Genomic DNA, 16,469 nt, shown 5'->3' with positions numbered 1-16,469 from the left:
TTATTGTCTTTAAAATCTGTGTATAAAACTTTGCTGTTTATTTTGTACTATATCATGTAAATGTATATATATGTCTATTCTTTTTCTTCCCTTTTTAATTATATTGTTTACTGTATTTTCACGACCATAGGGCGCACCGGGTTATAGGGCGCGGTTTCAGTTACGGGTGCTTTTTCTGTATTTAACAAATACATAAGGCGCACTGGACCATAGGGCGCGGGCATGGTAAAACACACCGGTAAAACATGCATGCTAGTGTGTGTATTTAAAAAGGCAGCGGGAGCAAAACTGAGTTTGGTTGTGCTTTATTGAAATATCCATACTCACATTATTTTTTCAAGCATTGATCAATCAAACCCATCAATGTTCTCATCCTCTGTGTCTGAATTGAACAGCTGAGCTAGATCTTTTTGCTGCAGTAGGAGCGGAAGGTTGCCAGCTTTTCCTCATAATCCGCTGGAAGTTGCTGCAAGGACCTCCTTGAAAATGTTCAATTTTCATTTCTTCCGCTAGCGTTACTGCCCTTAGTCGTATGGTGACTGTAGAGATGCTTCTTCCAGCTGTCCTTTGACCGGCAATCCATTGCTCGAGTCGGTCTTCCAGCTCGGGCCATCTCGCCTTGTGTCCGCGGAAACTCAGCTGCGTCTTCTTGACCTGTCGCAGCTCGTTTTCCATCTTCCTCCACTTGCGAACCATGGATTCATTGATATTGTATTCCCTCGCGGCTGCTCGATTCCCATGTTCCACCGCGTAATTGACAGCTTTCAGTTTAAACTGCTTCTTAAGCATGTCTCTTTGCCATTATTGGGGTTGCCAAAACAATGATGCACATACCGGCACTAGTGTCCTTTTTATATACAATTCATGATTCACCCTTTAACGTTCTCATCTAGTCCTCTGTTACGTCCGCCTTACAACAACAACAATAACGCCCACACTTCACACTTCACCCTTCAATGTTCTCATGTAATCCGCCTTACAAAAAAACAACACATTAGGCGCACTGCACTATAGGGCGCGCCGCACATTTTGGAGAAAATTTGAGACGTTTAGGTGCGCCTTATGGTCGTGAAAATACGGTAATTTTGCTATTGGTTTTTGTTCTTGTAATATTCTGTTGTTGCTGGGACAAACAAATTTCCCTGTCTGCGGGACATTAAAGGATTTCTGATTCTGATTCTGAATCTTTCAGAACACGTGGACCAACACTAATTTCGTCAGAAGCATTCCATGACACAAGACAAACCTGTAAACTGAGTTTAATATATTTCTTAAAAGTTCTCTCTTGGAAGGTTCGTGGTCTCCGCAGTCTGAGGTATGCAGACACGGATGGTATGCGGATGTCATTTTAGATAAGATTTTCTTCTCAAGAGTGTTGTTTTTAAACCGCTCTCTTAAATGGACGGAGGAAAGTCACCTTTTATTCCCCTTAACCGTACTTACAGCTAATTGCTGTCTTAGATGGACAGAAATTAATTTTTGAAAGGTCCTTTGAAGTACCCACAGTGAAGCTCTTCTGCCTTTTATATTCCATGTGATTACATTGGCAGCTGTATGAAGTGCTCTGCTTGTGCCTGATGAATAACTGTCAGCATGGAATTAGGCATTAAATCAAACTGAGGAGGGATTCTGACATAGAAAGTTATAGACCAGGCTCTTTGTGAAGCTGAACCACAGTGTACACCACTGCAGTCCAAACAACAGCTTAAGCATCTTCCCTTTGCTTTTATGGTACCCAGTTTATCAAGGATTCTTATGTGTTAGGGTCAATACTGAAATATTGAATTTCCTCATAATTCGTTTGCCCATTTCCTGCCTGCCATTAGAGAAACCAGCTGCAGTCTACATTCAGTGAAGTCCCAGATTCTGATTATTGGTATTTAAAAATCTGCTTTTTAAGAAATGAAAGTGGAGTAGTGGATGGATAGCAGCAGATACTGTGCTCATATTAAAATGTGTTGATGACTTTGAATGGATGTTGCTTTTTTATATTTTGGCACAAACAGAGAATGAAAAGATGTAAATCTAAATTTGTTTAACTGTAATATGAGTCATGTTAATAACAGGGACTCACGGACGGCTGGATTGCTGGTACAGAGAGATGTTTTCTGAGTGCTCGGATATTTAATGGTGCCACTGAGGAGCGTTTCTTGTTTGTGGATATAATTTACATTTACAGTTGCATTTTGGCACAAACATGAAGATGCAAGTCCCAGGCAATCAATAACATTTCTGTTTATGATCAAAGGTCAGCGTGGTCAAGTGAGTTAGCTTATCGCAAGCTTTCAGCTAAAACAGCCAGTCACTAAATTTATGTTTTTCAGTCAATTGTGGGGCTGAAAATGAAAATGGTTTTAAATTGATTCTTTGGACAAGAATATGATATCACAAAGTTTGCCAGATTTTGATTTGATTCAGTACAAGGGCCTGGGATAGATATGAAACAATATCATCTGCCCGTTTAACATAATCAGTTACAGTAGAAGATGCCACCACTTTCTTTCCTGCTTTTGGTCATACATGTAAACAAAATAGCAATGCATAAATAAATGTAAATAATTTTAACCAGCTAAGCAGAGCAAACTTTACTTTCAGATGACATGGCTGAACAACAAGAATTTTAAACAAAAGTATAGAATAGGAGGTAAGGAGTAGAATTTCCAAATAAAGGCAGTCTGGGTCGATGGATCATCACACACCTAATTAATTGATTTTTAAGCTGTCTTCAGCCTCTTAGCCTTATTTATTTGGTTGTATTCTAACTCTTCTATGATGGTAGATTAACTATCTTTGACCCTGTTTTGACCCTTTTCTTAATGTTAACGGACATTTGTTTTTATTGTTTTGTACATTTTACAGACTAAGAGATTTAAGGAAGTAGCAGATTAATCTATATTGAAAGCAATTAGTAGCTTATATATCTCACTGTCTTTCCCAACAGATGGAGTTTGCTCAGTTTGATGTGATTAAAATTGGTGAACAGCATGTGCACTTTGAGTTCAGACTTTTTTTGTCAATACATCCAAGGTCAGGAATGACTTTTAATTATCACAGTTATTCTTTATTTTAGCATTTCTCACCCTTAGGTAGTTGAAAAAATTAATACTTAAACCTTGAAGCTCAACTTATAGGAGTTTCATGCCTGAAACAATTTGAACTGAGTCCCAGCATCGTGCTCCATCCTTGCATTTTAATGAGTTTATTTGCGTCGTTGTTCATCATTATCTCAGTATGGCTTATTGATGTGACATTAATGTGTCATCTCAGCACTTTGGAACTTGGCTGCTTCCCTCTGTTTTGAGTTTGGGAGCACATGAAAGGCTGTCTCTACATGTGGTGAAAGAAATTAGGAAAGGTTGTGAGTCGGGAGACAGTTGGATAAAGTCTTTGTGCCTTAAGTGTCCTTGTGCTGTACATCAGGATGTCCTGACCAGCTGCAGGAACACTCTTCTCTTCCTGACCTCTGACTTTCCTGTGGAGGAGGCCAAGCAGTTTTGGTATCGCAAAAAAAAGAGAGCCAAGTCAAATGCCAAGAACACTTCAAACTCCTTAAAACTTAACATTTGGGTGGCTGCTGTGATGCACAACCAAATGCGAGGGGAGCTAATTAGAGTTTGAGGAGCAGAGGGACAGGTTGAAACCTTTTGCACAGTATTTTAATGACCTTTTTTTTTCCAGCATTACAATGATGACATTCTCGTAGCTAACCATATCATGTCCGCCGTCAGATCCAGCAGACTAACTCTGACATTCACCACACAGTCAGGGTACAAAGTGGTTGATGAGAACGAGCACTTAGTCTCTCAGTAATCTTGACACGTGTGAATGCAGAGATTCCAGGCCTCAGAGAAGCCATGATGCACTGAATTGCTGATTTCTTGAGACAGTACATTAACCAGACTACCTAACTTAAAGCATCTGGAAAAACTCCACAGTGTATTGATTGAACAGTGGCCTGCACTTGCTCTGAGTGCACCTTTTTAATTACAGAGCTGTGCTTTGACCACTGTCCCACTTGCTTTAGTTAAAGAATGATTGCTCAATTTTATCCAAAGGTGATAGAGAATGGTCCTCACAGGGCATCATTGCTTAGTTAACTGTGAATAGATATCAGCTTTTAAATGAATTTACTCAGACAAAGACAACCTCTGCCTCTGCAGTTTGAAGGTGCACTTCTTTAAGTTGTTTTGTGTCTGAACTTCTCTCTATTGATGTGCCTTTTGCTAAACCCTACACTGTCTAAATGAATTTTCTCTCAGCTATTTGACATTCACTGAGAGGTGTGATTGTCTTTTGAGCATCATCTTTTAGAGTCAGCTCTAAACATCAGCTTTTAGATTTGGATGCCTTTGTGTTTTTGCCCAGCAACCACAAAATGCTCAATTAAACAATAAATGAATCCAATTCTCCATTAATGTTGTGGCGTCTCCCTACAATTAGATGCATGTTTGAATGCAACCTGCAGAAGAAGTGAACAATCTTCTTGCTTTTACCTTTCCTTTTTATGTGATGTCACTTTGTGCAGCAATGGTTGGCATATTAGGGTGAAGCTGTGCAGTTCTCAGCTACCCCAACAGCTGTGGCAAATTTAAATTTTCGGACAAAAGCTGAATGTGAAATATATAAGTCATTAATTATCAAGAGTGCCCTTGTCTGATATTATGTGCTCTACATAGATCCCTGGGTGTGCAGAGGACTTAGATGTTTGTTCGAGAAGAATGTTATGATTATTATAATTATTAATTGATATTATTGTAATTTTGACATGCTATTAGTAACCTGAAGTTGGAATTTTGTTATTATTATTATTATTGTTATTTTGTTGCTAACAGTTAACGAAATAATCTTAGATACCTGTAAAAAAACAAAAAAAACAAAGATTCTCTCAAAAACATAATTTTTACAAATGTTACTGGTCTGTAGTGATTAAATGCAGCTCTTAACTGTAACAACAGTAACGTTAGTATAACACTGTATGTGAAAATGTACTAATAATAATCTTAAACTCAGAGTCCATACACAGTAATATAACTTAATTGGTAACTGGAGGCTGCTGTCTTTATTCTTACTTCTCACACTGCTGTTGCAGACACGAGTTACCACTGCAGTAACGGCAGCGACACCGGATGGTGGAACACACGAACCAGTGACCCGATCTGTCTATATCACAGCTGTGGCATTAGATATGTGTTTTTTTAGAGTTACTAGCTTTGCCAAGGAAGACAGTTTGTTTTCTGCCCTGTCTTTTGCTTCTCTAGTGACTTAGTGACATTTGGAGGAAAGTAACAGCAGGATATCAGCCGGAGGACAAGTGATTAATCTTTGTTGCAGATCCGGGAAAAAATTTATGAACATTGTGCAGGTTCAGACATTTTCATTATTCCTCATTAAACCATTGACCTTACATTAATTGAAAATATGTTGCATGTATCCCTTAATTGTCACTATGTATACAGTGTCAGGACATTTTGCCGCTTTGGCAGTGTAGTCATGTTTTTTTTTTCTTTTAATATGTAAATGGAGCGACATCTGCAACATAGTTCAGGCAGACGACTCGAGCTGCACTGATGTACACATGACATGCCCTACTCTCATCAACCAAATGCACCCTGTCAATTTGGCGGTCTGTTTAAATTGCAAAACTTTAACGTCTCTCCAAATGCCACCACTGCGCTGTGTCAGTATTGCTGCATGTTATTTGAGCCCCACCACCACCCCAGTATTAAGATGTTTTTCTCATCACTCCCCAATATCTCTTTGTAAACATATCTAGAGTGATGACGCTGGAGCCTGGACACCAAACTCTAACTATGTTTAGCTGCTCTAATAAACATTTCAAACTTGAGTTGTCCAACCGAAATGCATTTAAAGCCCGTAAGACAACAGCACAAGTAGCAAGAGTGAAAACATGTAGAGTGTGCATGTATTATTAAGTATGTAGTTATTATGAAGTGTGACTTACTCTTGACTGCACTTCTTGCATGAATTAAGTGATGGAGAGAGGGCTGAGTCAGTGTTTAGTGCTGACACACAATGACATCCCCAATGGTAATGTTAGAGCTGTTAAAGCTGCTCTAATCAATATTTTTGCATTAACAATGGATGAAAAGCCCACATGTAAGGTGAAAGGGGCCTTTTGTAGTGATTAACCCACAGCGAATGATGACCCCGCAATTGCCCTCAGCTCTCTGGAGCGTTTTAACGACTTTCAGCCCATTGTTTTGGACTTTAGGGCCAGCAACCTCTATTGTTATGATTCTCCTTCATGCTCTCGTCGAATGAGCAGCAGCTTTCAGTTACAACAGCTAAGAAAAAAGCTACTATAAGCTGCCTGCTCAGCATCAACAGCAGATTAGTTAACAAATGTAATGATAAGCTTTTGAACACAGATACATATGTAGCAGTTTTAAAAGCCAGATATTTCCCTCAGGGGTTGGTGAAAACCAAAACGGAGCAAAATGGAAAGTCAGTATTGGATTTGCATTCATCAGGTGGATAGAAACATGCCTCCAAACTAAGTTTGTTTTTTTTGTTTTTTTTACTTGGTGTCAACTGTTTGCTGACAGTTTTCCCTTGTTGTTTATAAGGTGTCAGTAGATCGATAGTAGTTGTGTTGAAAGTTTGTTATACTGCTCCCAGGTGGTCAAAACATTACCTTATGTAGTTTTACAGTTCACCCCACCTTGGGATGCAAATAAAAAATTCACAATAATTCACTGTGATCTTTTTCTGAGACGTAAAGTAGCTTGAAGTTGTTGAGAGTTATATATTTTTTATTAATGTAAGTGTTAAATAGCTTTAGTATTTGTTCAGTAACCCATACCTTTTCCTTCCCCTGCTCATGCAGTGAAAGAGAGGAGAGCTTTTCTTATATCCCTGCCAACTTCATCCAATCAGGATGTTTGCTGTCTGATGATTACCACAGCATGTTAAAGTGGTAATGTAGAGAGGGGGGAGGGGATTGCTAACTGTGGAATGGACAGGAAGTTAGCCAAAATGATGACATTTGAATATGATATGGCAATTTTGTTAGTCAGTTGCTTGTTTACACATCCAGTAGTTACTGTATGGACAAATTCCAATGATTAGCTTTTAATAAGCTTTTATCTCTGTTTTTGGTCTCTACCAATGCCTGAGGGAAATATTTTACCTTTTAGCTGCTCCAGTGTGCTCACTAGCTGCATGCTGCTGCCAAAACACTATAAGAGCAGTGAGAGCAAATGAAAACAGTAAACTGCTAAAGAACAAGCTTCCAAATCAAGTGATAATTCTCTGTAGCTTCATCATGATCACTAAGAAAGACATCTTTGAAAATTGTGTGTACCTGATTATTTTCATTATCAGATCATCTGCAGATTATTTTCACCTTCAGTTGATCAATCATTTAGTCTATGAAATATAAAAATATTGTCAGAAATGCTCAAAACAATATTAAAAGTGATGTCTTCAAACCAACAGTCCAAAACTCAACTCTTTATGTACTATGATAAATGACCTGGTCCAATTAGCAAATCCTTCCACTAGAGGAAGCTGGAACCAACAAATGTTCAGCATTTTTGATTGAAGAATTGATTAATCAATTATGAAAGTATTTGGTTGCTAATTCTCTTTAAATCAGTTTATCAACCAAATGTTGCAGCTGTAGTTTTCACATTGTCAATTGCTGCATCATTAAAGATCAGATATCACAAATGCAACACAAGGAGGCTCAAGGAAATCAGTAATCAATAAAATACACATGATCCATATTTGGAAACCTCAGACAGTAGCTGAATGAAGTAAAGCTGAGAGATGTACTAAGGAACTGATTTAAGGAGAAGAAAGACAGAGGGGGATGTGATGAGAAATATCCTTTATGTGCTGAAGGTTAGAGGTAAGGTGATGAATGTAAGGGGAAATAATTGCTGATATAGAAAAGCTGTGACATACAGGAGGGAATTAGTTAATCTGGTATATAATCAGGTAAGTAATTGTGGCAGGTGATGAGAGGTGTGGCTAAGGTCTTTGCTTTGTTTCCAACCTCAGTAAACTTATTAACTTAGTTTTAAATGAATGCTGCTCTGAGCAAATCAATTTCAGTTGAGACAGATGCTTATCAGTATGGACCGAAATCACCTCAGGCCTGCATTCTGCGAATATACACCTCAGTCCATGAGTTGAAATGTATGCAGGAGAACGCATTAATAATAGATGCTGTTACAAAACACATGATAGGGAGGCTGCAGCAAGATGGAAGATGATGTGTGCTGCAAACTTAAGGGATTGGCTGCAGTTGTACTGACTACAACTTCTAATGTGATTTTTTTTTTATGATAAAAGAGGTTATTGAGAATGTGTACAGTAGATGAGTGCCTGGTGTATTATATATAACCGTTACAAGAAATCTCAACGTTCAGGAGGGATGATGGGAGTCTAAAGATTGTAAATGTGTCTTTGGCTTAGAAGGGTGCCAGCTTTGAATCCAGCTGCAATAAACCTAATGGGAAGCCTGAATGAATAATTTTCTGGCCTTTCATAACAATGTCCATTAAAGGTTTCATTAAGGAAAGCTCTAACCATTCCCCCAGTGTAGCTCCCAGTGGCTAACAATAGATTATTGTAGCTGTACATGGCAGCTCAAGCTTTGTGTGTGCTGCTGTAACTAAATGTGATGCTAATTGGGAATTGCTGACATTTTCTGTTTGCAAAATGTCAAATGCCTTGTTTTTAGATTTGCGACCACACATTTGTGATGTCTCCGATGGGTTTCGAGTGGGTCACTGTGTTTTTTCACTCATTAGATAGCATTAGATCTGATGTCAAAACAAGTCCTTGAAGTCAGAGCCACAAGGTTTTATGCAAACAATACCACTGACTTGTGTCCAGACAGCTTTTCTGGATAAATGAATATTACAAAAGAGGAAATCATTTGGGTGCGTTAGAGGTCACTAAATTGAATATGCTTCAGTTTTCATTTTTGCTTCTCTGGTGTATCCCTGACCCATCCACCACTATCCGCTGTGGGATCAGGTCTTCCTTCCCAAATGAAACAGGATCTCTTAAATTCAATGTGCCCTCCAAGATCTCAATGAGGATTGGTTGATATAACAGTCCATCGCTACTTCCCAGCTCCAGATATCCAACCCCTTCCCCTCCCACGGGTGCAAAGAGGAAACCAGACCCCGTCTCATCCAGCCTCGCTTGTACATTTAGTTTGGGTGAACATCCCTGGTAGCACCAGTTGTCAGCGGACCACCACTGCAGCGATCACGCTTAACTTGAAAAGTCTTTGGTGACAATGGGAGCCCCAGAGGAGGATGCGCCACTTCCACCTTCAGACATTACGGTGTTTGGGGCCAACTGTACCCTCCACGGCCTCAGCCACATCTTCCTGCCCGGTGGAGTGACTATCCGACGGCTGCTTTGGGCCGCCGCATTCAGCTCTTCCCTTTCCATCTTTCTCTACCAAGTGGCTGACCGTGTAATTGAGTACTACCAGTATCCTCATGTTACCATCCTGGATGAAATGGACAGTCCCGTCATGTATTTCCCAGCCATCACCCTCTGCAACTACAACAGCTTCCGAAAGTCCCAGATCCGCAGGAATGACATCTTCTGGATGGCTGGGCTCTTGGGTGTGGAACAAGGGGACTTTGATGACTTCATGGCCGCCTTGGGGCAGCCGACAGACAACAGCAAGTTTTTCCCAAGCAAGACCTTCAACATGCTGGAGTTTGTGCAGAGGACTAGCCACAACATAGACGAGATGTTGCTTGACTGCAAATATAGGGGAAAGGACTGTGGTCCAGAAAACTTTACCACAGTAAGTATGGCTCCTTCTGTGGTTTTAGCTTTAAGTGAAATAAGTGTTAACTCCATCAGAATTATTATAGAAAAAGTAATCATCTTTGTGGTGAAGCGCGAGACAGGTAGGAAGAACCATCTTAAATACCTGTGATTTCTTTGAATGATAAACCCAAATTTATTAAACATTTAGACTAAATATTTATAAGAAAATGTAAAATTATGATTAAAAGACAGTTGAAATCATGAAAAGCCACATTTGCACACCGTAACCTTTGGCTAATTCCACCAACTGTGAACTATTTAGAAGTCATTATAATGCTACAGTTTGAATTCTTTGTTCCGCCCACAGTGAAATGAAATACTGCATGAGTCAGTTTGTGTTTACGAATGCCAGGAGACATTACAGCGCTGAGCCACTGTAAGAAAGTGGTTCTTTTTTTTAATGAAATGAGCATTGTCATGATGAGACACACACATCAGATACAATTAGGGAAAGAGATATCATTTTCATCCAAATTATGTTGTCATTTCTTAATTGTTTTTCAGTGATGGTTCCATAATCTTCCATTTTTAAATAATTAATGGCATGTGTAGGGAAGGATTAAGTAGCTCTAGGGGGAACAACAGGTATGGGGGAGTAAGACAGGAAATAACTCTAAGGAATACTAACACAGCTATGATTTATCTCAGTTTACAAGAGCTGGTGCCAAAAGCAGAGAGAAACCTCCTGGTCCTTTTGGTGATGCCTATATTAATGCGTGTCCAATTCTTCATTTTTATTAATTGTAATTGTTCTCGAAGCAGAAATGAGAATTACTTCCCTCAATGTCCTCAGAAATATGTAAACTACCGAGGTGCCATATGGTTCAACAAATCTCTGCTGACATCATGCATCATGCATTATGGAGCAAACATATGCCGTTTTCAAAACCAGTTGAGTTTTTAATACGTTATTGTTTTCTTTGTAAACACCTCGGAAAAAGGATCACCTTCATAGTTGTAACGGCACCGGCTGTTCTAATGTTTTGTCTCATCCCACAAAATCAAAAACACATGATGCCACCAAAACAGAATAATGTCACCTTTGCAACAAAAAGACAATTTTTGATAACTCGTGCTTTTGTTTTTAGAAAATGCAATTTTTTCCCCCCTCAATTTTCAGGCCTCTACCAAAGAGATAAAATCGTGTCAGCAGAATTTGAATGGAACTTAATCGTCCTGCTGCAGAGACAGGGGAAGGATTGTATTTCGATGAAATGGGCCATTGATTTGAGTGATGAAAGCCTAGCACCAAGATGGGCTTGTCATGCTGCACAGTTTCTGTGAGAACCAGCAGCAGTGAAAGTGAGGCAAATGATTTATATCAATTACTTGCTAGTTGTACAGTGGCAATACTATTATTTTGTGTGAGACACAGTGGTTTAAACTGAAAGATGAGGTTTGGCTTTCCAACTGAACTAGACGTCTATGAAGAAGAGCTCCAGATTAGACCCGTAGCTCCTGAAACAAAATGGCACATGTGAGCTTATAAAGGCAGATTTTGATATCGATGTGGTCAGTCAGGTGACCTTGGCTCTTTTTCATTCCTACACACAAAGGGCAAATTTCAGCTAAATGTCAGAAACTGGAGACGCTCTGAGGGCCTAAGTATAGAGGGGGCTAATTAAAGATTCATGGAGCTGCCTGAATTCCCCCTCCTCGGCCTGCTGATCTTACTGTGGGAGGCTCAGAGGCAGGTCCTCTCATAGCGGCTGAGATGTGATGGAATCGAGATTACCCATTATATACTTCAGCAACATCACCACAAGATGACTCACGCAAGGTCTCGACAACATCTGACAATTAGCTCTGCGCATGTGGAAAATGTATGCCTAAATTCATTCTAACGCCTCTGCTCACATACTTTACATCTGAGTGTTATGCATTTAAATTTGGCACTAAAATGGTAGAACATTAGCATAAATACACTATCATCCTCTCCGATTTGAAACCCTCAGGATACTATCATCTCTGCTCTTCTACAGGAGAACTTAACAAATTACCTGACGATACTTGAACCTTTTGAAGTATTTTAAGTTGCCCTGTGCTGTGTGTTTGTGTGCTGTTGCCTGAACGTGCAGTTTTCGTGTCAGTCAAAGTCAGACAAAAGAAACACTGGCTGCAGAAACTCTGCGAGGGGAAAGACCAGATGTTTCTACTAATGAGCTGGATATGGGTGCAGTGGTATTGAGAGATCTTGGAGAGGAAATATCAGGGCCCCCAAGTGCAATTATTCCCTCTGCATAACGTAATGAAATTTTTTTTTTTTTTTTTTTTTGAGAGGAGGATGCTGTAATTCACTGGAGGAGAACGAGTCTCAGATATTAAAAGGGCTGGCAGATGGTAGATGCTGCAAGTTTTCTACCCAGTGCTATAAATATGTACAGGAACATAGCCTTGAACATCCCTGTATCAATCTGTGAGTGAACTGTGGTAATAAAGTTTGCTCCAATTACACTTGAGAATTTCTGTGCTTCTGCAGGACTTCATGAAACGTATACATAACAACCTTATATGTCAGACAGTGTACTCAGCATTATATTAAAGAAAACACTTTCAGATTTCAGCAGGCCCTAAAGGATCTCTGAGTGGAGGATTTATTTCATTATCAAAATTAATCTCATGCCTCCATCTTGTTGCCTTACACGCTGTCTGTGAACTGGTGCGTGATTGATTGCCTCATTAATACTCAAAGGCGTAAACACCCCAACACAGCCCCACTCACTGCTCTGGATTAAATCTGGGAGATTGGCTCTGACTAAATAAATCATCTGTCGGTGTGTGTATGCAGGATGCATGCAGAAGTTGGTGTAATATCATTTCAATCGATCAGTGGCTCAGCCCTTTAGCTAGCTTGCGCCAATGCGGGCGGACACTTGATTCCAGCACATTTATCCTTTTACTGTTGATCTCAAGTGTTGTAATTGAATTTCCTGTTCAGGTATCAGCTTGTGTTGAAACCAAAGCCAGAGCCTTTTTTTAATATTACATTGTGGTCAGTCTGTGTTGTTTGGGGATTTGTTAAGAGCCTGCCAGAACAGAACCAGGATGTGGTGTTTTGCTTTATCCACTGCAGTAAAATCTGGAGGCTGAAGTTGGCTTTGGAGGTCAAAGGAAAGGGATTGGTGAGTAAAGGAAGCAGAAATCAGGATTGAGGGTTTGACCTCTTCAGAAACAGTGCAGACAGAAGCAGTGTGGGAGATAGGAAAAGAGACAGAGGAGTGGTGGCTTATACAAGAGAAGAAGAAAAAAAAAAGCAAGACATGGAGTTCAAGGAGAGAGTGGAAACCAAACACAAAAGAGAGGCAGAGGGAAAGGAGGCTTAGATTGAGGTGGGACTGGGACTCAGCTGAGGACTGACACCATCATTGTGATTCAGCCTGCCTTGGAGCCGAGCCAACGCCGCCATGCACAACTGGAAGCATTAGGAGAGATGAAGGGAAGAGGTGTGTGAAGGAGCACAAAATTACAGTGCTGCGCGGAGCATGAAAAAGCAGGGGAGTGATAAAATAAAGCCTCCACAGTGCAAACAATGAAATAAACAAATCTGAAGTGGCGAGTATAGATGACAGGCCAAATAGCAAATACCTAATGTGTTTGTTCCATTACTCAGTGTCAGTAAAGGCCTGTACGGGAGCCACTGTTACTGTAAGTGCAGTATTGGCAGTCCGATCAATGGCTCTGAAGAGGAATAGTGAAGGAATTCATAACGGGGGCCTCTGTTTTGCTGACTTGCACAACCGGGGAGCAGATACTACCAGAGACGAACATTGGAAGGTGCCAGTTGACAAAACCTCTTAAGTGAATTAGCTTGTTAGGTGGAGACACCGGACACACTGCCTCTCCGTCCAAAACCAATAGTGCCATTATGTTACATTGGACATTACCAGCCTCCTGGCATCGTGTGATATCCAAACAAAATCATGCGTTTGGCCTTTCTCTGTCCAGACTTTCAGATTCTACCCTGCAAAAAAACAGTGACTCATGGTTTCATATCACATGTCCGTTTGATCTTGGATTGCCTGCCATGCCCATATTTAGCTTTTGTTTCCTCTAATGGCCTCTGGGATCTATATCCTGCTCTCTTAGCCAATAAAAGCGAAGCCTTGCACCTTGTAAAGTATTGTATCTTCTTTCAAGTAAGCTGAGATTCAACCTGACACCACGAGTCACTGTATGACAGATTTCTGGAAACGCTAAATCATTTTTTTTGGAAAGCTTGAGTGATGATGTAATCCACTTTCAAGTGTTTAAAAAAAAAAATCACATTTAGACTCTGTAATGGCATTTCTTTGAATGTCTGGGAGAGAGATAGTCACTGTAGCCTCGCAGATGTTTAGAGCTGTGATATGAATTTATAATATGTTCACCTGACACAGTAAAAATCTCTTGATGGAATGCTGTTTCTCAATGGCATTTTTAGGCCTCTGGCAAGTGCTTACTTTGCTTAATTTCTGGGCAAGCGGGCAAAATGTATTCACGAACGACTCACCAAAAGCCCCCAGCTGAGCAAATAAGATGAGAACACGCTAAAAAAAAAAAACAAGATTATCCTTGCAAATGAAAGCACCGGTGAGGAAATTTGAGGAGTGAGTTTATCAAAGTGTGACTGCGGGCTGCAGACTGAAAGCTTGAGTGACAGTGTGCTTATGTTTTTTTAGTTGGATTCTGGAATGCAACAAGGGAATGAGACTGCAGGTGAAACCAGCAGCATCTGTTTTTTATTGATAGAGACTGCAGCTGCCCTCCGCCAGGGCGGGGTATACTGTACATGTGCTGTGCCAGAGATGTTGCAATGCAATTACTGTACATTTCAAAGTCTTGCAATTTCCTTCACTGACGAAGAAACATGCTGCAGCAGTCTAAGAACACACCACTTTTAGAAAAAACAAACATAAACGCAGATAAAATACAGTAAAATGCAGTGACTATAGGATTATTCAATCCAGCTTACGATTCTTATTTTTTATAGTTTATTTTTTTACAAAGTACATGCCAATGTTTTTCCCCTTTGATGAATTTTATATGAGACATTTCAAAGTATAAGCCCCTGTTAGCTAAAAATCCATTCTTGCTTCCCTTGCATTACTTGTGCAGCATACAGAGTGGCCGTGTTGCTTTTCAAGGCAGCAAGAGGTTAGTTTCATTTAGAGGCAGGCCACAAGATGTCTCCCTCTGCTAAAGAAGCTGCTCGTCCACCACAGTGGCACCCCTGACTGCAAATGCTTTGGCTCTGCCCGCCTGTCACTGCCAGATTTGCATTTGTTTGGTCATGTTTTAGTCCCAGTGTAACACAGGACTCTCCTGCCATTCTCTCGTCTTGATTTTAGGTCTTGGAATACTCAGGGAGTTGTGAAGTTTTCTGTGTGACATGCTGCATATCAAGTAACTCCATTAGGATCCCTGAACTCACAGTCAAAAAACTATGCTCTAATATATGTGCAATATTTCCTTGATATTCAACAAATCAGCCTAATTTTGTCAGGCTTTAAATATCACAGGACTTTATTTTTTTATCAAAAGAAATTCAAGGCTGGTATGAATACCAATGATTGCCTCCTCATTTGGTCTTTCCATTTAAACTTCAATTGACAGAATGGATCAATCTCATGTATTGCAATCATATGACTGTCAGTGCAGAATGCAGTACAAATCTAACAAAAGGAAGATTTTTACATGAAGCTGAATTATTAATCAATAATCAGTTATTTCTAGGTTGTCAAATGATAACTGGGTGCTTTACTTTATCATTTATGATATTCATCTGAATATTTTTGGGTATTGGAATTATGGTTGGATACAAAAAGGCATCAGAAAAAGACATATTTGACATTTTTGTCTTCTCTGTCACTTGTACAGAAAAAAATAAACTGATTAAATCAAGAAATGAATTGCCAAATTAATAAAAAATGAAAATACTCATCAGTCACAGCCTTAAGTCACCTAAAGCAACATTACGCTGATAGAAGAATGGATGATTTTTGTGATTTGGCACCCCCACTAGGACTGGTGCTATTACTGCAAAAAGTAAATACCATTCCGTTGACAACCCAATTGCACAGGATGACGAGGAACCTCCACAGTTGCAAGCGATGTTGCATTCCCCATAATTAGTCTGTTTTTTAAGGTGTAAACAAGCAGCTGCTATAGCAAAACAAACAAAAAAAATTAACTGTGGCTGTGTATGATTTTCACCAGGAGCCAGCCAAATTTAGAAGCGACAATATTCAAAATGTGCGTCCCAAGGCACCTGGGCTGAAGTGACGTCACTCAGCAGAAGCTTTAACTTTGGAAGATTCTTTCCGTGCTGCTGTTTATTCTTTCATTATTATCATTTTTATTACAATACCCTGTCCTTTGGCTGCTGTGATGAAGAAATGTCCCTGTTTGCTGGACAAATAAAGGAAGTTCTGATTCTGATTCTGATTCTTACATCTCCCTACCCACAGAATCACAAGCACAACAGTGTCCCAAGTTTGGATACAAATTTTGCCCAGTATCATAACCATGTGAGAAAGTCACATAGCCACTACATCACTCACCTCTGGTACTCCCGACTGGAAACACCAGCCGTCTTTTGGTAGAAAACACGGACTGGTCCTCTAATTATACCAACTGACAACACTGAGAACAGTGTAGTAAGA

General features: G+C 39.8%; 1 protein-coding gene across 1 annotated transcript in view; it reads left to right on the top strand.

Moving 5' to 3' along the window:
• Window positions 1-9,197: 9,197 nt before the first annotated feature.
• Window positions 9,198-16,469, top strand: part of asic1c (acid-sensing (proton-gated) ion channel 1c) — a 35,228-nt gene continuing 27,956 nt past the window's right edge. The window contains exon 1 of the mRNA XM_037085267.1: window positions 9,198-9,802. Within this exon, the coding sequence (XP_036941162.1) occupies window positions 9,278-9,802 (525 nt within the window). The 5' untranslated portion in view covers window positions 9,198-9,277. The remainder of the gene's footprint in view (window positions 9,803-16,469) is intronic.

Source organism: Acanthopagrus latus, chromosome 21 (assembly GCF_904848185.1).
Source record: "Acanthopagrus latus isolate v.2019 chromosome 21, fAcaLat1.1, whole genome shotgun sequence".
Lineage (NCBI taxonomy): Eukaryota > Metazoa > Chordata > Actinopteri > Spariformes > Sparidae > Acanthopagrus > Acanthopagrus latus.
Note: the sequence above shows the minus strand (reverse complement) of the source record. Positions and strands in the feature narration are given on the sequence as shown.